Source organism: Eupeodes corollae, chromosome 3 (genome assembly GCF_945859685.1).
Source record: "Eupeodes corollae chromosome 3, idEupCoro1.1, whole genome shotgun sequence".
Taxonomy (NCBI): Eukaryota; Metazoa; Arthropoda; class Insecta; order Diptera; family Syrphidae; genus Eupeodes; species Eupeodes corollae.
Genome location: NC_079149.1, coordinates 93,450,806 through 93,472,280, shown reverse-complemented (window position 1 = coordinate 93,472,280; position 21,475 = coordinate 93,450,806). Strand labels below are relative to the sequence as shown.

Here is a 21,475-nt window from a genome sequence, read left to right as displayed (position 1 = left end):
CTATTATTATTGTATACGCCACTCCGCCACGCCACCGCGCCACACGGCGCACCGCCGCCAGTGCCAGACATCATCAAGTTCAGGTAGGCCCTAGGCAGGTACTTCATACCTGTCCCGTTCGCTCTCTATTATAGTTAACATCACCCATCTCTCAATTTAATCACATCCCAGACCAAAAACACCATGATGCATGAATTGCATATACTACTTGTAGTACTCGACACTTCTATAGGTACCTATAGATATGCAAACAATGCAAAACCTCAGGCCTTCAGCATACTTGCACATTCTATTTAATCCGCGTGTACACGCTTCGATAGCTTTGGTGTGGCTAGGCATAGCGTGGCGTGGCGCGGTGCGGCGTAGCCCTACACTAAATCCCCAGGATAAAACATTAATTCAATAGTTTCAACATAGACCCATTGCACCATCAAGCAGCCGAGGTGAGGCGAAGCGTCCTGTGAGCCCACATACGCTAAAAGTGTTGTTTCCGGTGCTACTTTACTTGATTCTGCTGATAGGTACTATACTAGTGCTGATGCTGATGCTGCAACAGCATGCGGACCAATAAACCTAAAGTATTGCTCCACTATTCGCATACACATCACCTAAAGGTGGCCATAGTTACATACATACAAATATGGAGATTGATTGATGTACACACACAGTGTTAGCGCGAGGATATAAATTGCTTAATTACTGTGGATTATAGCTGGCCGATGCGGTATATATGTATATAGGGAACAGTGCAGTAGCGTTGCATAGAGGAGCATACGTATATGTCTCTAATGCACGCACATTTTCACAATTTTTCACAAACACACGCACAATTTATAGCCATAACAAAATGGCGAACCTGCTATAGACACATCATACACAAAGTCTAATAAATATAACTCACCTTCAATTTGTTTTCCGGCAGCAACTGCTGCTGCTGTGCTTAATGCCACACTTGCCAATGGTGATGTGGATAAAGCTGTGCTACCAAATTGTGGTAGTCCTGCGGCCGATGACATATACGCTGATGTTAATGAATTAGCATCCGACCCTATATTAAAATGGTTGATAGAGAAGATAGAGAAAAAAAAAACATAAAAGTTAATAAAACTAAAATCACGGTTAATGGAGATAAAAATAAGTTTAAACAAAATCTGTGGCTATACGCGCAAACAAAAGGCTCAACGAACCAAACAAGTAAAAAAAAAACAAATGTTTACACACTGCCGGGTTAGACATTAACTTCCGCACTAGTGAAGAAGAGCTTGTTCCTTTTTTTTTGTGACATAAAGGGTATACTCAAAGGAGGCTTGATGAGTGGGGTAGATGGGTTTATACGACTACGTACAGACGATATTACAGAGTTGAGCTATTTGTGCAACAACCCACGAGAAAACCATCAACACTCACACACACACATTCATGCAAGACACAGCATAACAACTTGACTTGAGTAAACACACAGACAAGAAAAAGACAAAATAAGAATGGAAACATCTAACCAAAACAAGGAAGTTAAGAGAAAAGGAAGGTTGTTTTTTTTAATTTCTTTTTGAAAACAAGTGCTTTGGCTTTGAAGTGATAGACTACTGCTATTCCAGGGCTGATTACGATACAACGAAGAAAGAATAGGAACTAGAAAGAATTTTGTATTACAATATACATATATGATGATGTAACATGTATGTAAAGAAAACCTCAGAGAGATCCTTCGAACCAAAAATGGAATCCTTGCTCTTAAAAACCACAGATTTGCTTTGAACAGGAAGTCAAAATGGTCATAAACGCGATGATTAAATTTCTTCATCAGGAAAAAAACTTTCTCCGATATTCAAAACTTTTATCATAAACGAATTATTCCACATACGCCACGCACTGACAAAAAAGGAAATTTCTTAACAGAGTTGGAAAAAATGATTTTTTTTAAAGTTATCATTTGATTTTTTTTTCTAAAATATCAACTTAAAATTACCATCAGTATTTTCCATATGATGAAATAGTTTGATTAGAAAATCTATTTTTGCTAACGAGATTTTAAGTGGAAAACCAATTTTTGCCAATTTTAGTAGAATTTCTTGAAAACTTGCATTTCTCAAAAAGGGTTTTCCAATAAGGGCTGGTAGATGTTAAGTGTGGAATATGACATTATTTCAATGCCAGCCTCAGCTTCTTACGGTGGCACGGATACAAGTGGTTCAATTTTCTATGAGTCTTCCGCATAGATTCGTCTAAATTTAAGATGGTCGATTGTGGTTTATCTGCATAGACATGCGACTTCAAGAAATCCCACAGGAAAAAGTTAAGCAGGGCCAAATCGCATTACCTTGGTGGCCAATTCACATCATCCCTGAGAGAGATAACGTTACCTTCAAATCAAGGCACGTAACACCGTCCTGATGGAACCACATGTCGTTTAGGTTAATATGGTTCAATTTGGGCCTTAAGAAATTAGTTATCATCGTTATGTAGCGCTCGGAACAATTACTCCGGCCGGATTATCACTTGGTGAACCTAGTGTGGGTTGGTGCTCTCCATGCAATTCTTGTTGTTAACACAGCAATTCATCGAAAAATGAGCCTCGTCACTAAAGACGATTTTTCGGCCAACGATTCGAAGCCCTGTCAGCGAACAAACGGCGTTGTCTATGGTCATGAATTTTGAGCTCCTCGGCCAGTTGGATATGTACGGGTGCAGGCCTAAGTCCTGATGCAAAAGTCGTTTAGTTGAAGTTTGCGAATGGCCCAGTTCTTGTACACGCCGATGAATAGGTTAGGTTAGGTTAACGTGGCTGCGGATTTAGAATCCACACACTTAGGCCAAGAGAAAGGCCCATTGTGATACCACATGAATCTAGAGAATTACTTCTAACTAGTCGAAGCATTTTGAGCTTTTTATAAAGCGAAGAAGATATTTAATATCCTTTTTAGTTAGTTTACTGGGATTATCAAAAGAGTAGTCCCCCAGATGAAGTTTGCGTCTGGGTGAAAGAGCAGGGCAAATGCATAAGAGATGAGAGATTGTTTCCTCTTCTTCTTCGTCCATGCAGCTCTTACAGAAGTCATTTGAGGCTACGCCAAGTCGTATTGCGTGTCTGCCTATAAGACAGTGTCCTGTAAGGACACCTATTAGGGAGCTTATATGAAGTCTCCTTTGAGATAACAAGACTTTAGAGCGCTTTAGGTCCAGTGAAGGCCATATGAGTTTTGTGGCTGCGCATGTTGGTAAGCTGTGCCACCAAGAATTTGCTATCGCAAAAGCTGTTTCTTTTAGCACGATGAATAGACTGCCTCGGGTTCTGCTGTACACTTTCACGGACCGCGAAGCGGTGATGTTCTCGGCCGAACTTGCGTTCCTTAAACGTATGGGTGTTGGCTGAATGTTTACTGAACCGGTCGTCTGAAATTTGGCCACCAAACGATCAAGAGTCGACTGTGTAAAATGTGCCCATTGTGCACAACGTTTCCGTTAGCGAACACTCATTTGGATAATAAAGTCTTATCATTTGAACATGCTGTTCAATCGTGTAACTTGCCATGATGATTTGGAATAAATACCAAACGAATAAACAAAAGGTTTGACAGATGTCAAAATAACAAAATGGCCGCTATGGCGCGTCAAAATCTTCCCACACCAATTGAAAACCCTTTATAAACAAATACAGATTGGATTTGGAATAAAATCAAGCACAGAATAAAATTATTTTGAAGTCACGAGATATCTAGAACCGAACTTTAATTTTTAAAAAATTTGTAAAGTTTGTTTATTAGATTTTAATTATTATGAATTCATTTTTGTAAAAATTTATAGTCGAAAACTATATTTTCTATAAGATGAAATTAAGTCGAAGCCATCATGGTATGATGGTTAGTGCGTTAGACTTGTTATAGTTTAGCTTAGAGTGTCCGTATGGGACCATTAAGTTAGTTGTAAGTTATGGATAATTAGGCAAGTTTTATGAATTTTTGTCTAGCTTTAAGATAGGTTAAGGATTGAATAAATAAAAATGAATTTGGAAAAAAAAGTGCGTTAGACTGACAAACCAGAGGTTTTGGGTTCAATCCCTGATGCTTGTGTCATTTAAAGTTTTTTTTCACGGCTACTCTTGCTTTCTCAAATGAGCCGTTCGGATTCGGCTTGAAACTGTAGGTCCCCCTCCCTCCCTGAGTACATTACCCACACACTGAAATAGTTGAGAGTTGTAAGTCACTAGACTTTAGCTCTTAACGGCCTGTTAAACCAACTAATTTATTTATTTTTAATTTTCTTGATTATAATTTAAAAATGCTTTCACTCAAGAACTTCCAGAAACCTATTAAAATTTTCAATTTCAATAATGTACTTGTAAAAATAAGTAATTGTAATGGAAAACATTCAATTACTAATCTATACATATAAAAGAAAGTCGTGTTTGTTACAACACTTATATAATTCGAGAACGGCTGGACCGATTGCCATGGTTTTTGATTTGTTGAATTTATTTGCGTCCCGAATAGCAGAATACATCTTAAAAACAATGAAAACTCGATAGGTGTAATGAATAGTTAATCATTTCAATAGATGCTGATTTGTTTATTGCATGTCAAAAATTTGTTGTCCAATCCTGTCAAATAGTGTAACAACTTTTTTTTTCAGATTATGGCCTGGTTGCTGAGACCTTTAAGCCACAACTTTAATTTTTTCTGAAGACATCATGCTTGCGTTCAGTAATTTATTTTTTGTAAAGTGTCTACAAAGTTCAGGTACAATAATTTTCGAAAATTATTTATTAATTAATTTTTATAGGTTGTCTATGATTTTTCTTGATAAGCTCTTCATACGTAGTGGTTATATGCTCTTTGAGCTATTGTCTATGTCTCGAAAGTTCAGGCACTGTTATTATATTTGGTGGTTTTATGCGAGTGCACATTTTAATAACAATGCCGCGTTCTAGAAGATCTAATCTTTCCCAGCGAAGCCGTAATGCAATTAGGCGACGGATTATCGCGAGTCAATTATCTGATGGAGAACGAGAAATTGCACGAGAACAGCGCCGCGTTAGTATTGAGCAAAGAAGGGCCTTAATTCGTGCTTCTCAAACAAAGAGAAAAGAGAGGCAGCCCGTGAAACGGCTAGGTTGAAACGAGAAATCATCGAGCTCATCGAGGAATAGTCGTCGAAGAAGAAATGGTTTAAGTATTGATTTGAATCAAGCAGTGTTTCTGTAGGATTGCACTATCGACTACAGCTTGCATCGTTAAGTTTGCATTGGTCCAATGGACGAAGTTTGCTGGCTTACATCGAATTCGCGTCAGCTCAAGAGATTCTGATCTTGAGGTGAATGAGGAGATCCATAACCAGACTTTGCTGTTGATAGAAGATATGTGTTACCTCATGGGCGGCAGTTTGTTTGTTAGGTTAGAAATGCCAGCGCCAGATTGCGGAATGAATGACGCATTTAATAGAGAATTGGAACATGAACATGAATATGATCCATATGAACTAATGCAATCAGTTCAAACGAATTTACCTCTGTTGAATCCTAAGCAGAGGGAAGCCTATGATACACTGATTAATGCAATTGATGATGGAAATGGCGGAAGACATTCCTCATGTCATAGCGGCCACATTGTTAGACGGATGCCGTACGGCTCACTCAGCGTTAAAATTGCCATTAAAACTTCAAACTACTGAACAACCGACATGTAACATTTCGAAACACTCCGCAATGGCCAAAGTTTTAGTACCATCAAAAATCATCATATGGGACGAATGGACAATGACGCAAAAACGCGCATTGGAAGCACTAGACCGAACATTAAAAGATCTGCTCAATGACTCGAGATGTTTTGGTGGTGCAATGATTTTGTTTTCTGGCGATTTCCTACAAACACTACCAGTCATTCCAAGATCTACTGCTGCCAACGAAATAAACGCTTGCCTCAAACATCAAATCTGTGGCGATATGTAAAGAAACTTCAACTGTCTGTAAATATGGGAGTTGCATTGTTGACTATCGGTAATGGCCGTTGACAAATCGAGCGGTTTGATTTCATTTCCTCCAAATTTTTGCAATTTTGTATCATCAAAAGACGAGATTAACAACAACGTATTCCCGGATATCATTGCTAACCACAAAAATACTAAATGGTTAAGTGAGTGAGCAATTTTGACCGCTAAAATATAGATGTAGATGACCTCAATTTTATAATTCAAAATAAAATCGTTCAAATCTATCGACTGTGTAACAAACGAAGAAGAAGCCACTAATTATCCAATTAAATTTTTAAACTCCTTGGATGGGCCTGGTTTACCACTGCACAATTTAAAACTTAAAGTTGGCTCGGTAGTCATCATGCTTAGAAATTTAAACCAACCAAAACTGTAATATGAACGCGTTTGGCGATAAGAAAACTGATGAGCAATGTGACTCATGCATCGATACTTAAAGGAAAATTTAAAGATGAGGAAGTTCTTATTCCAAGGATTCCGATGATCGTAACGAATTCAATTCCTGATTCGTCTTAGCTTCGCCATGACGATCAACAAATCACAGGGCCAGTCCTTGACTATTTGTAGCCTCAATCTGGAAAATGCATGTTTTTCTCATGGTCAATTGTACGTGGCATGCTCATATCATATTGATTAATACCATCTTTCTTCAATTTAATGAGGTCTTCTAACAGTTGGCAGTCAGAGAAACTTCTCGGCTTTGATGGAAAAATGCACTGCTGGGATAAGTTGGTAATGTGAAGAATAATATAATCTGTAGCACAAAGTGTTGACAAAAACTGTGGTTTGTGATTTCTTCACGAAAACCTTGGAATTATGCAATTTACAAATGTGATTCTAACATATTTTTTATAACAATTTAGGTCGTAAATACATAAAAAGAAAATGATCTCAGGATATGAGGTCCAGTCTTACCTCGAAAGCAATATTTTAATGTAGAATTATTGCATTTTAAAAAATGTATTGTCAAAAAGCCTCTCCAGTGGTTTTTGGACCAACAGTATGATTGGAACTTATCAATTCGCAAATGATACTGGTGAAGTGAATGGTTAGCGTTACTGAGTAATAATGAAGGATAATTTTAGTGTCAGAATTAGAAGATATATTTATTTGTATAACGTCTATTTCTTGGGATGATTCCCAAGTTTAAGTTAAAGTGTAAAATTTTAAGAAAACTTTGCTAAAAGCACTATGGAAGAAGTTCAAAACTGTGGAGTGCAATCTCTAAGGCTGTACATTTGATTTAATTAAATTAACTTTCACAATTGATGTTGCTCCCATTCACATAAAAGGAACTAATTTTGAACTAATCTAACTAAACTTATTTTCAAAAATTCCTAGAAATAAAAATTATAAAAAAGTATTTTTTCAAAATAGAACGATGAAGAATGACAAGTTTCAAGGAACCTTTCTGTTATATTCAAAATTTATAGGTCATTTCTAGGTAAACTTACTTTAGCTTATTAAGCTTAACAGTTTATATTCTCATTTACCTATCCCCAATTGTGCTACTTCTCAATTCTTCTTAATTTGGAAATTAGAAAACTAAAATCAGTTTTAACTCATTCCTGGCGCTGCGCTGGCTATTCAAATTGGACTCTGGCCAATCTCCACTGTATAAATATAAACTTACTGGATGAAAATTTCAAATGTAGCAATTTACATTGCTTTTCAGTTGGTAAGTTATTCTAAGAACTACGCTCGAGAGAAGTTTAAAAAAATCGTCCTTTTTTACAGCGAAATTGAAATTTTCAAAAAAAAAAAAAAGAGAAAAATATTACTTCGAGTATACCTACTTACTCAACTCGACTAAACTCAGCTTGTATACGATGAAAGAAGATTAAATTCTAAGTTATTAATGAAGAACTTTCAATTCTCGATATGGAGAGAGAAAGAACAAAAAAAAAATACAGTGTGATAAAATAATGTGCCATCAGGAGAAGAAGACCAAAATGAAATAATGAAAAAAGAAAGTCCTTGCACTCAACCAACCATCAGGATTGAAAAATATAATCTCTTTCTCTCGTTTCTTTACTTTTCCTCTTTGAATTCGCATGGATACTGGATACTGGACACGACAGGACATTCGACATTCCTTAGCTTTCAATTTATATTGTACTATTAAATCTACATGCAAAATCACTTGAATCATCATCATCGTCATCATACAGATTTAAAATAATTTCATTGAAAGAGGAAAAGGATATTATTATTTCAATGCTTCCGGGAATTGAATTACATATTTAATTTCTGCACTGTTTTGTTCTCCTTCTTTAAGTGTGGGTCGTCCTTTTGTGTGTGGGAGTGTTCATTATAGATTAAAAAAAAATAAAACAATGATTTCCTTTTGAATGGGTCCAGTTCAACTTGAACATGTCGTGAAAGTAAAAGTAATTGCAGAAATGTCCTTAAAATAAAGGAAGTTTCAGCTTTGTAATTCTGTCATTAAAGGTATGAGCCTACAAGTTCTGGTGTTTCCCAATAAGTCGTAAAAATAAAATACATTACGTTGCTTTTAAGAGCTTGAAATTTTAAAAGGAAAGGACATACTTCTGTTGAAAACCCATATTTATGTCATTTTTGACTCCCTTTTGTGGTAAAAGGGAGGTATTAACTATTATGTATTTTTTTAAGTCATAGTCTGAAGGTTCAGGCCAGTCAAGCCAAAAAAGCCAGAAACCAGATGGGATGCATTAAATTATTATTTATTTATTTCGAATTCTTTATATATTTCTTTTCAATCCTTAGCTAGCCTTGTAAAGAGTATACCGTGTACCTACCCTTCTTGTGGGCTCTAGGGATTTTGACTTTTTCCTTACCTTTCTTTGAGGTCAAAGTCGTGTATACTGCATAGTATCGAACGAAGCACCGCACACATAAAATGAAATTTATATTTCTCATAAAAATCGTTCAATATTTTGCGTTGAAGAATTTTTGTTCTGGGTAGTTTGGTATTTTTTTATTTTTATCATTTTCCATTTTGAAAGACAGTGGCAATCTGGGCTAAAAGGATGTGAAAGGAAAGTTACGATTTTTGTGTTTTCTTTCTTTCTTCCCTTTTTTTTGTTACCTTTTTTCCACCTCTTGCATCTAAAGTAAAAGTATCGTTGGTTTTATAGCCCCTGCCCAGCCGATATTACCATCAGTTCTGTCTAAGTTGTTATTAGATTTCATTTCTCTTCGATGATATAAAAAAAACAGGAAGACGAAAGTGTACCATAGTCAGGGTAGGATTTGCAGGAGTTTTGGGATAAAACTTGTCAGGAGCATACATTTCAGGCAAACTAACATCCACTGATTTAAAGCTAATTAAATAATTTGAAAATTGTCAAGTTTCGGTTCTAGGTTTCCTAATTTTTTGTGTCTATTCCTTTTAAAGGTTTCAATGGTTCTTAAACAGGGCCTTACAATAATAGTTTCTAGCTTGATATTTCAAAAAAGAGTATTTAAATGGATATTAATTATATTGTAAAAAAGAACATTACACATTTCGGAGTGTTCGTTTTCGACATGTTCATGAATTCCATCTTAAAGATATCAAATCTTTAAATTGGCATAGGCCCCATCTTTTATGTGGCCTCAAAGAAGAAATTCTAAAGGTGTTAAATCTTAAGATCTCGGTAAACATTTATGACAACCTCTTCGTGAGGTTTGTTGATTGTGTGACTCATCAACGTCATCCACATAAATATATTCCAATTTCAACGATTACAATCGTTCTCAGGAAGTCACAGACCTTCAGCGACATGGCTATTGTTAGAAGATTTTCAGATTTTCTTCAAAGAAGCAAACGGTTTCGATTCTTTACACTATGAACTTGTCCAAACAGTTCCAAATTGTACACCAAGAAGTTGCTAACTTCGACAGTCAAATGTTACACCATTTTTGTCTTGAGTTTTAACAATAAAAATAAATATTTCGTTCCATATTTATTAATGGCTTAATTAAGATGACAGCTCCAAAAGTGACAGCTATTCATGTAGAAAGCTTTTTTAAATGAAACCTCTTATTTGAAATTCCTTTATAATCACTTACGTCGTTTGTAATCTTCATTGAAGCCTGAAACCACCCCCTCTCCCCCCTAAGCTACGTTAAGACTTTCTTGATTTTTCTATTGCTTCCTTTTTTTGAATTTAACAAAATCCGCTCCTGGTCAAAAATGTTTGTTGTAAAACGAATGACTAACGATTTTTCATTGTTAAAGGTTGCCAAGATAAAAATAAGGACGAATCCAGAGGAAATCTCAAGAGCTAGTAAGATAAAACCAAAGAAGATAGAAAAGAAAAGAAGAAAGAAAGTTACAAAAAAGAAGAAGAAAAAAAAACATATCATTTACGATTGTAATCGGGTCAAAATGCGGACCGCATTGATTGTGCCTAGGAATTTTTAATATTTCATTAAATTAAGTGGTCGATCTTTTATCTTTGCTTTTTTTTCCCCCTCTTAACAAAAAAGAATGTTTATTTAAACTTTTATGTCTGTGGGTGTGTGTTTTTGATGCTTCAATAAGCATCTTATTTATGTTATTATTATAGGGATTTGGGAGGGAGAATACAAACATATACATACATTAAATTCATAGTTTACTACGTGTTGTACAAACTATGTTATTGAAATTCTTGATGAAATTAAACTAAATTGAGAGAGTATTTTTATAAATTGATTGTATATTTATGATTTCACTTTATTTAATCTGTTATGAGATGAAAGTTGTTAGTTCTCTTATACCTACACACTAAACATACATACATACAAATGGTAAAGATTTTAGGAATTTCAACTATAATTTTAATTGAGATTTTTAGAATTTAGTTTTTTTCTGATTGCGGAATTATTTTAATTAGTTTCATAATAAAATTAATTTTAATGTTTTAAATAGTTGTAGAACTAATGTTCAAAGTTATTTATTGAATTTTAAAGGATACGAAGTGGAGTAGTGTAAATAGTGGTTTAAATACTTGACTTTAAACTTGTAGGTGTGAATTTGGAACACAACTCTATAGTGAGATTTCTTTTATAAATATATCATTCCTTGTGATGAGATGAGATAAATCTTTTAACCACCCTAGCTTTACAAATTTGTGCATAAGAAAAAAATTCTTTTGTTTCTTGCAATGTTCAATGCATTTTGATGAGTTTGAGTAAAATCCTACCTCAAAATTACTAACGTAAGGCTTTTGAGATATTACCTTTTAAAATTTTAAAAAATACATAAATATAAAATACGTTTTTTTATGAAGTAGACTTTTTCAATAAAATGCATGATGATTTTCAAAATCTTTAAACCTCTTTTTAAATATTTAAAAAATTCAAATATTTATAGTATTTCATTTTATTTTCGAAAAAACTTTATAAGTTATTTTATTGCACCTGTCTTAGAAAATTCTGAAAGAAGCACTTAACTTTTTGTGCCAAAACAGGGGTTTAACAAAATAAAGCAAAATGACTTGAAAGCAAGTTTCATTCTTGCAACAAATCCGTTTTTGAAATACATTGGAAAATATAACAATAATAATAAAATTATTTATTTTTAAATGTTGTGCAGATTGTTAAAAATCAATGTTAACAATGCGTACCTAAAATTAATTTCAAAACCATAAAAGTTTAAATTTAGAGTTGCCTAAAAATTCATTTAGAGTAAAGTGAAGACCAATAGACAATGAAAATTTAGATAAATTTAGTAGGATACTAAAATAACAAGACCAATGATTTGTGTTTTGTTACATCATCCCCAAATTTCGTATGCCTTTACTTAGTTCCAAAAACACTGTTTTTGGTTCTATAAGCATTTTTGAATTTCAAAATTAAAAACAAAGAAGAGGCTGGGATGCGACACGCAGATAACTTTCCATCCCGTCTGTCGATTTGTCTTGCTTAAAAGTTTGTTTATATGTACTCGTATCAATTTTACCAAACTTGCGTACTATTTTTTGTAGATTTTATTTTTTACGAAAAAACGGATTGTTGGATTTTTATATAAAAATTACTGAATATCGAAAACAATATTTTCTAAGAAATAAAATTAGTTTGAAGCCAATATTTCAAAATTTTGATAAGAGTCGAAAATCATTTTTTACCAACTTTTGTCAATTATTTGTAAAAAACTGTCAATTCCATTTCTTTTTAAGTTTTGCTGAATGTTGACAACAATATTTTTTGAAAGATAAAAGCAACTTAAAGCCAATATCTCAAAGTTTTGAAAAGTTTTTTGAGTTGAAACTTTTATAAATTTTTTTAGGGTTTTCATTTTAGTAAAAAAAAACTGTCAATTCGGTTTTTCTCAACATTTTTCAGAATGTTGGAAACAATATTTCTTATAAGATAAAATAAGTTTGTAGCCTTAATATCAAGTTTTTGAAAAGATATTTGAATCGATATTCAATTTAAACCAACTTTAAATAATGTTTTGTTTTTAGATTTTTATTTTTTATAAAAAAAACTGTCAATTTGATTTTTCTCAAAATTTTATCAGATGTCAAAAACATTATTCATCGTTGCACAAAATTGTTTTGGAGATGAAAACATATTTGAGTCGTAAAATTTTGGAGGTGACAAAGTTTTTTTGATTTATAAAAAAAACCGTTAAAAAGGATTTTTTTTTCAAAAAATATACTTCTTTGAAAGCACGTTACTATATATTACTAGCGGCTCGGTACTTGCTTCGCTACGTATGAGGAATAGTAATATAAAAAATGATTATTGAGTTCATTTATTCAAACAAAAAATGTTTTTAATTGCTAGCTATTTAAAAGTCCAAAAAACCCAAATGATATATATAATATATGTATTATATTTATCAGCAAAGATTAAAAACTAAAAAAAAAAAGAAATGCGTACTCTAGTCTAAAACAGTTGGATAAACAATATTTTCAGTTTTTACATTTTGAGCATGAATAAATAAACAGTAGGGTGTACCGACTCTGAAACAGGCAACATAAAGTTGGCCATGTGAAAAACATGATTCCTCCAAATTGACACCACAAACGTAAAGTGTTTGCCCTTGGGCCTTATTTATGAACATCGCAAATGATAAACGCACAAGATATTGCAATCTTTTGAATTCAAATGGCATATCAGTTGGAATTATAAGGATACGCGGTATCAAACACACTTCTCCTTTTCATCTACCAGTTAAGATTGTAGCTTCAATAAAATTTGGCAATAATTTTTTCACTACCAATCTGGTGCCATTACACAGTTTTGGTGGATTAATGTTTCGCAATAATATAATCGAAGAACCAATTTCCAGATTCAAGCAATGCAGTGATACCAGCCGGTTGCAACGAATTTAAAAATTCAATTGGATAATTCATTGCCTCATCTTGATTCATAACATTATCAATTGATTTACATGTCGTTACTAAATTTGGCTGTTTCGCTTGAATTTAAAAATTAATGTCATTGATATGAATGTTTTTCGGCACTAAAATGGTGCATTCTCTCAACCAATCATGATTTCTCTAATTCTGAAGAATATTCAGAAAAACACATTCAATCAACTCATCTATAGATTGCGCAATTGTACACACAATTTTCGGTAAAGTGATCAATCCGTTGGTACTGTCGATTGGTATCTTGCCATCACCAATTTCTAACAATTGTTTTGATAACTCAGGGGCAGTTGCATCATTATGTAAGAGAATACGCATATTAATGTTCAATGTCAATTTTAGTACATATCTCAAAAGAACTGATGACTTCAAACAGGCATTTATTTCATCAGCAGGAGTTGATCGAGGAATGATAGGCAATATTTGACGAAAGTCCCCTGACAGCAAAATCAGAGTACCACCAAAACAGCTGTTGATTGCCGCGTAAATCTTGCATTGGTCGATTAAATGCTTCTATTGATTTTTTATTCGCCATTGTGCACTCACCCCATAAAATGATTGACGTTAATCGCAGAACTTTTGCCATAGCAGAATTGCTCGAAATATTGCAAGGTGGACTTTCAATCACCCGTACATTCAATGGCAATTTTAATGCATAGTGTGCGGTCCGACCACCTTCTAATAATGTAGCAGCAATTCCCGAAGATGCAAGTGCCAATGCAATTTTCGATTTCAATTGAATAGTCGCTAAAAAAATCAATGATAGAACGAAAGATATCATTATATTCGGTTGTACAAATAAACGTATGTAAATCATAAGAATTGAACTCCTACTCACGTTACAATTCACGATCAAAAAAATCATGTATCTCACGATTGGTTGCAGTCATACACAACTGTGCTAATCCTTTATTTACAATCGTTAGACACATCAATTATTATTACAGCTTCGTTGTACATTTCCAAGGTAATCACCCAATCGGGATTTCTTTAAGTATTAGTACAAATTGTTTCTATATTGGAGTTAGGAAAGATGTTGATTTTACACCTTTTCAAGGATTTTTTTAAAATTTTCTTTACGTACAAACCTTCTCTGGACTTCCACGAATAATTCAAGACCAAAATCAGCCAAACTGGTAAAGAAATTGTTGAGTTATAACATTACAACGAAAAGTGGCATTGATTTTTTTATATATAGATTTAATTCAAGTCCTTAGCGTTTTTGGTTCGTAAAATATTTAGGTTTTACCACCTTTTTTTTAAACTGCTATGGTAAAAAAACCACCCACGCAATTTTCTTGAGAGCCCTTTCTGCATCTTTTTGCCTTATTATCTGTATAAAAAAAATTGTTCGAAATCGAGATCTCTTCTGGTTCTTGAGCTATGGAACACGAAAAAAACGTAGCGAACGTACGGACGTACGAAGGTACGTGCACACGCACGCACAGACATCTTTCTAAAAATCTTTTATTTCGACTCTAGGGACCTTAAAACATCGAGAAATGTCGAAATTTTCAATTTGACAAATCGGACAAATTACAGTAGCTTCCTATGAGATGTTAAAAACCTGATGTGATAAACGAGGTTTAAGGCGTGTTTCGAATATGGGGTAATTTAATCGTTTAAAAAAGCTGTTCACTTGTGCAGTTTTTACTTTATACCTTTTAAACGAAAAGATATCTAATAAAAAATTCCAACAATTGAAGATCGTATAAAGTATTAATGCCATTTTGAAATGATGCTATTTTGTCAATCAAGTATAAATTTGTGAAATGGACACCTTTAGGCAATTTACAATTAGTTAAGAATTGTAGTCTTATACCAAAATTGGGTGTTATTCTTAAATTGTTTGAATCCTTTGCCTGTGACATTTTTTATAAATTGTTTTTCTCTCAAATGTGAAGACTCAACAAGGGTTTAAGAAAAAAATCAACAATCACTTATTTTTTATAATTCTCCACCTTTTGTTTGGTTTCATACTCTTAAGTCGATTGCATCTTTACAGACATAAGAAACGTATTTGACAAATTAAGTCATAGAATTTATCTTTATAAATTAAGTAAAATTAGACTTAAGGACCATTTTTCTATATGAATTTTATCATATATTAAAGATAGATATTTGTGTCAATTTAAAGTCAATTTTGGTGGTCCACAAGGGAGTCACCTAAGTCCATTGCTTTTTAAACTCTTACTCTTTTTGAAATCAAGTTTTTTTGTAATTACTTAGCTTTTCTGAGCAAGCTTCATGTCAAAAAATGTGTCGTGTAAAAATAAACTAAATTGTAAAAAAAGCTGAATTTTCAAAACTCATATCTCAGTTTTAAACGAAAATAACTTGTTTTATTTTTTCATATTCTACTCGACTAATGTAACTCAATCAAATATCGTGTGGAAACAAAACTTCATAGTAAAAGCACACTACTATACGTAGTTTTGAATATTTTCGTGCTTATACATATCTATGTAATTCTAAAAATATAATTCCAATTTGTTTTTTGCTCTAGGGGGAATAAAAATATCATATTGAAGATTGTGTATGCTTCTACGAGCAAGTTCTGATGTGAGAGTCCCTGTAGACTTTGAAATTAATTAACTTATTTATTTTGTCACTTTTGGCGGGAAAATCTACTTAGTTTGCAAGTGTGTTATAAATTTTATAAGGATTTGTACTGTAAACATAGATCAACTGAAGGTTTCTATACCATCAGTAAAATAATCTCTCAAAAAGCTTATATATAAATAGAAATGCTTTGCTCTAGACTTAATTTCTATTTTCAATAAATGCACATATTGATCTAGTACATACTTCAACCTATAACTAAATATAAAATAAAATAACTTAGAAAGAATTTTGCTCAATTCAATTGAAACCAATTAAGTTGACTAAACTATAGGATACTTTACCAAGCCATCATAGTACCAGATTCCAAATCCTTACTTTTCAATTTCAATTTTAACTTTATTTTAGTTTCTTTTCATTTTTGTATGCTAAATGGCGCCCAACTGTAACTCCTCGACGAACTTTTCACATTTAATGTATAGGATTGAACTACACTAAGGCATAGAAAAGTCAAAAGTTCAAAACTAACTTTGATTAAGATTTATATGAAAAATGATGTAATGGTCGACATGGAAAGGATATCCCATAAGCAAATTTATCCTCTTACAACAGCATACCATCCATAAGCACACAGCATATACAATATAATACATATAGACTATTATAACTCGTATAACATAGCCTCAAGTCAATGACTATAGTTTTGTTGAATGTCCAACTGAAGAGGAAGTTCTACATTATTCTATCGACAACGACCAACGACGACGACCGAAGACCGACCCCATGTTGAGCCTCTTTTCCTCTCCACTCTATGTTGATGATGTTTAACACAAAAATTTCAATGGAAAATATAAGCGAGTCCTTCAGCTGGTATTTATGTGTGTCTACTGTGTATGAGTTTGTGGAGACTGGAGATAGATTAAGCGAGATATGAAGATGAAGTAGTGTGGAGAGGCTGAAAATTTGAATACAAAGTTTACACAAAGGATAAATGAAAATTCATTTTAGTTTAAATCCTTTTCGTCAGCCGGTCATTTTTATTATTTCCTTTTTTTCCTATTAGTTCTCTGTTGGCTGTTGCTCCTTCTGAGGCTTGCTGAGGCTAGGGCTGATTTTTGGAAGGAAGAAAGGAAAACAGATGAAATACAAGCACAAATGATTTGGCTTGGAATCTTTCAGATTAAATTGAGGGCATGGATTTTTGTTATTTACTGCTACAAGAAAGTTCAACTCTATGACGATAGTGAATTAGTTGAAGATGGAATTATAGAAGTACAAATAGGATTTGTAATTAAATTGACACTGTACATGGCTTTTTTACTGTTTGAAATAGTTAATGAATTAAAGACTTTTAAATATGTACCTAGTTTAAGCTAACTTTCATATGAAAAAAGAAACTTTTTTGAGGGTTTTGACATTATTGGAAGATTTTTTGGCGACTTTTATTTTATATAAGAATAGATATGCCTTGAGATAAGTAAGGTTAGGGTGACTGTTAAGGGAAAACTAACACACACTAATTGTTGATCCCTTGTGATACTACGTTGATCTTAAGATCTACCTTACTCGTTGAACAGTAAGAGCTAGCTATGCTATAAAGCTTTTGAGACAAAAGTGTTGAAATCTTTTAGATCACTAGGATCACTATAGTAAAAGTCTTAAAAGTAGAGTTGTGACATAGCATATTATAAACAAAGAAATTAAGACGCTATCCCCTCTACTTTGGGAGCTCCAAGTCAAAAAACATGGTCTTTACCCATTAACTTCCTGTAACCTAAGGAAGTTGCTTAGAGCGTTTAGTATCAAGCATTATTCAAACTAGTTTAATTGATCGACAAGTTATTGTACAGGGTTTTTAAATTGGCGGGCGTAGATTTGGCGCCCCGTAGAGTCCATTTTGTTTAAATTACATTTGTCAAATCACCTGTACGTTCAAGCAACGCAAGATCGGCGGAGTGCCGAAGTCCAAAAAAGTGTTCGGCAGAACGCGAGGCAGTCTATTCCTCTTCGTGCACAAGAACTCGGCCTTTCGCAGACTTCAACTTGACGAATTTTGCGTCGGGACTTTGGCCTACACTCGTACAAGATCCAGTAGCTCAACGTTCATAACCATAGACAAAGCTTTTTGTTCGCTAACTGTACTTGGAATCGTTTGGAAGTCGTTTGATTTTATGGCAACTTGACTATCTGAAAAGATGCGTATGTATCAAGTTGATCGATATCAAGTTTTCTCTGAGCTAAGATCAGGCTGTTTCGATGGTAAGAAGTTCTGCCTAGTACATGCTACAGTGATTGGGAAGACGAAATGACAGACATAGGCTTAGTCTGTTGGAACACATGATTCCCAAAACCAATGGTTAACTATTTGATTCTTCCGAATAAATAATTTCATAGTTCACTTAATTATAACGTAGTACCCGTGGTGTGATGGTTTGTTCGTTATAATATCATGCTAGAGGTCTAAGGTTCAAACCCTGCCTGTGTCATCTAAAATTTTTTTTCACGGATAATGTCTCTGGCGAGATTGAAAAATTCTTCAAGAGTAATTCTTGCCATGAATAGTGCTTTCTAAGCCGTTCGGATTCGGCTTTAAACCTCCATCCCCAAAAACATTACACGCACACAGGCCCTAGTTTACAACCTTATTTATTTATTTAATATTATTAGAACAAGACAGAACAATATGTTTTTATTATTAAACAATATTTAAAAAACAATGTAAGTTTGATGGCCACAGGTTAAGTGATACTCTCTTTATGGATTTGACTCAAGACTTGGCAATACTAAGTTAACAATTTAAGGAGACTCTTTCGGTTTTAAAATCATTTCGACTTGAAATCGAATAACAATAAAAAGAATGAAGAGACCCACACGATATACAAAGATATGAAGGCTATGGTTAAAAATAGTTCACTTAGTTCTTCGAATGCATTATGATGTTTTTAATTACATCCTCTTTTTTTTTAACTTAAAACCAATACTTGCTGTATTAAGAGGAAGACTAAAATTAAGTCATAAAATGGCTTAAAATCTTTGGAATATAAATTTTAAGTACGGGGCTGAGCCTTAAAGAAACTTATACGAGTATTTTTATCTTGAAATCAAAAAAATGGTTTTCAAATCCTGTCTCATAAAAACATTCGTTTCAAGACAAAAAAAAACACATTACTACCGCAGATTCTTAAACCGAAAACCTATAGCTATAGCGTCTTATGTGAGTAAAAAGTCAGTAACTTTTAACCGAAGAAGAAGCAAATAGCCTTTTAAAATTTTAATCTCGCTCAAATACCACTAAAGCTTAAAATTTGCTTTTTGTACTTCTTCATATCCTATCCATTGCAGGATCTGTATGTGTAGGATACTTTGGCATCATTTAAAGTAACAAAAACAACAATAACGACAAGAAAAACCATCAACGAATGCAATTTTGTTATGTGTGCATGTGAATGGCAGAGAGTATGATGGGTTATTGGGTTGTGTGTGTGTGTGTTTTATATATCCTTTTTGCTTTTTTTTTTGAAAGGATATCCATGATGACCATGCACTTTTAATGGAGAGTAATTACGAATGAACTCTTCCCACGCTAATAGCTATTTTATTAGAACACAACCAACAATAACAACACTAGCAAAAAAACAACGTTATATAAACGAGACCAGTGAACTGATGCAGCATTCATCTCAAGCCAAACAAGAATAACACAACAAAGTACGAACATCATCTGCAGCAAGGATACGAGTAGTTATATACCAACACATTATTTTTTCGTTAAACCATATATACCACCATCAGAGTATCATTTTTCGTTACTTTCTTTTTGTTGGTTGGCAAGCGTTGTGGAAAATATTCGATGCACAATTTTAAGGACCAAAAAAAAAAAATTGTGGAAATGAAGAAGCAATCACAAAATAAACACTATCCACAGGAAATGCAACGTTTTAATCCTTGCTTTTGGAAATCATAGATAACTTTCATACTTAAATTTTTATTAAAGCTCAGAAGTATTGTAAAGTCAGGGTGTTGAAGAAGAAGAAAAGCTTTTAAGCGCAGTAGCATTATTTTAGCCATTGTCATCAGCAATATCACGTTAGAAAATTTGGTTGGATATTATCATCCCACTGAAATTAAAATTGTTCATATGGAACTTATCCTAGAAAGAAAATGGAACACCATTGAACAGGAAGTATTGGCTTACAGTCTTCTAATTACGAAAAATGAAAGAAATTTAAATCAACTCCAAGGTTGATTATAGATACTTCTTAAACTCATAATATAACGACGTTGAATGAATGAATAATAATCATTTCATGGACGAAAATGGAAAAAACCATCTCAGAAAGTATTTGCTTAAATTGTAGACTTTTCTGCTGAATTATTGAAAATAGGGAATAAACATGTGTCATGGTAGGAAGTTAAAAGAAGGCAGCAAATGATCTCAACAATTTGGTTGCAAAGGCCATAACCTCTAGTTTTTGTGAAACAAGATGACACCAATTCGTTTTTTTGTTGACGAAATAGAACAGCAGTTCAAGAAACAAGAAAAATTGAATTAGCTCAATAGATATTCACCTCCAAATCCTAAATGCCTGTGGTTTGGTGATTAGGTTGACTTCCAAATCCAACCCCAGGAGTTGTGGAAATATTTCAGCTCAGGTTAAGGATACAAAGATGTAAATAATAATTGCTATCCACCTAAATTAGATTGAATACCTTCGTTGTGTATCAATAGTCTGGCTGCTAATATTTAACTGCTATAGTGTCAAATTCTTGAGACTGCAGGAGCTGACCGTGACTTGATCGTTTAGAAAAGTCCTTAAACCTTCAATCTAAAACTTGGAAAATCTTTAAAATCAACGAAAAGTGACAGCAGCACAAGGAAGAAATATCAAGAAAAAGAAGACCTCAAATCTCTTAGCTTACAAAAGTGACATTTATTAGTTGGGGCCCTTGTCACGGGAAAGTAAGTGCATTTAACCATAAATCATACTTTGTTAATGTTTATTACGTCCAAATGGTCCCTTGTTGAAGATTATATCGATTTGGGACATAAATCTTCAAATCTATTTTAGGGAATTGAAAAAAAGAAAGCAGATGAGGGTTGGTGCTGGATACAAGAATAAATAAGGAGAAGAAGATAGAATAATAGCAAAGATGAACAAAACAAAATGTTGGAAGTAAATGGGACAGTAAATAACTGTCTCAAAAATCAATTATGTTATTGGTTTTCACATTTGTAGAGTACAAACAAAAGTACAAAAATACATTCAGCACTTTTAGAAGAAATATGTGTTTGAATTAGGAAAAACCCATTTCGAAATGTACGAAAATCGCCCAACAACTTCTTCATAGAAACAGATTGAAGAAATAATCTACGTTCACTATTTTGTCTCATATTAAAAAACATTGCAATCACGTCTTTTGAAACACATTTGATACGTAGAACTTTTATGTCCTGTGTTTCCAGCATTCATGAATCATATGTGAATATGAAAAGTGTTCTCCTTTGCTACTGTTCTACATTTCTACAAAAATTGATTCAATTCAGGATTCGATTGAATTTAAAGTAAACTTGTTTTTTATAATCGAAAGTATCAAAT

The 21,475-nt window shown here is 33.4% G+C and overlaps 1 protein-coding gene across 12 annotated transcripts in view; it reads right to left on the bottom strand.

Moving 5' to 3' along the window:
* The window catches only part of LOC129948884 (CUGBP Elav-like family member 2), a 434,239-nt gene that overhangs the window by 45,324 nt on the left and 367,440 nt on the right, over nucleotides 1-21,475 (bottom strand). For all 12 annotated transcript variants that reach the window (XM_056060028.1, XM_056060027.1, XM_056060025.1 and 9 more), the window contains one exon: nucleotides 902-1,048. In XM_056060028.1, coding sequence (XP_055916003.1) covers nucleotides 902-1,048 — 147 coding nt within the window. The remainder of the gene's footprint in view (nucleotides 1-901; nucleotides 1,049-21,475) is intronic.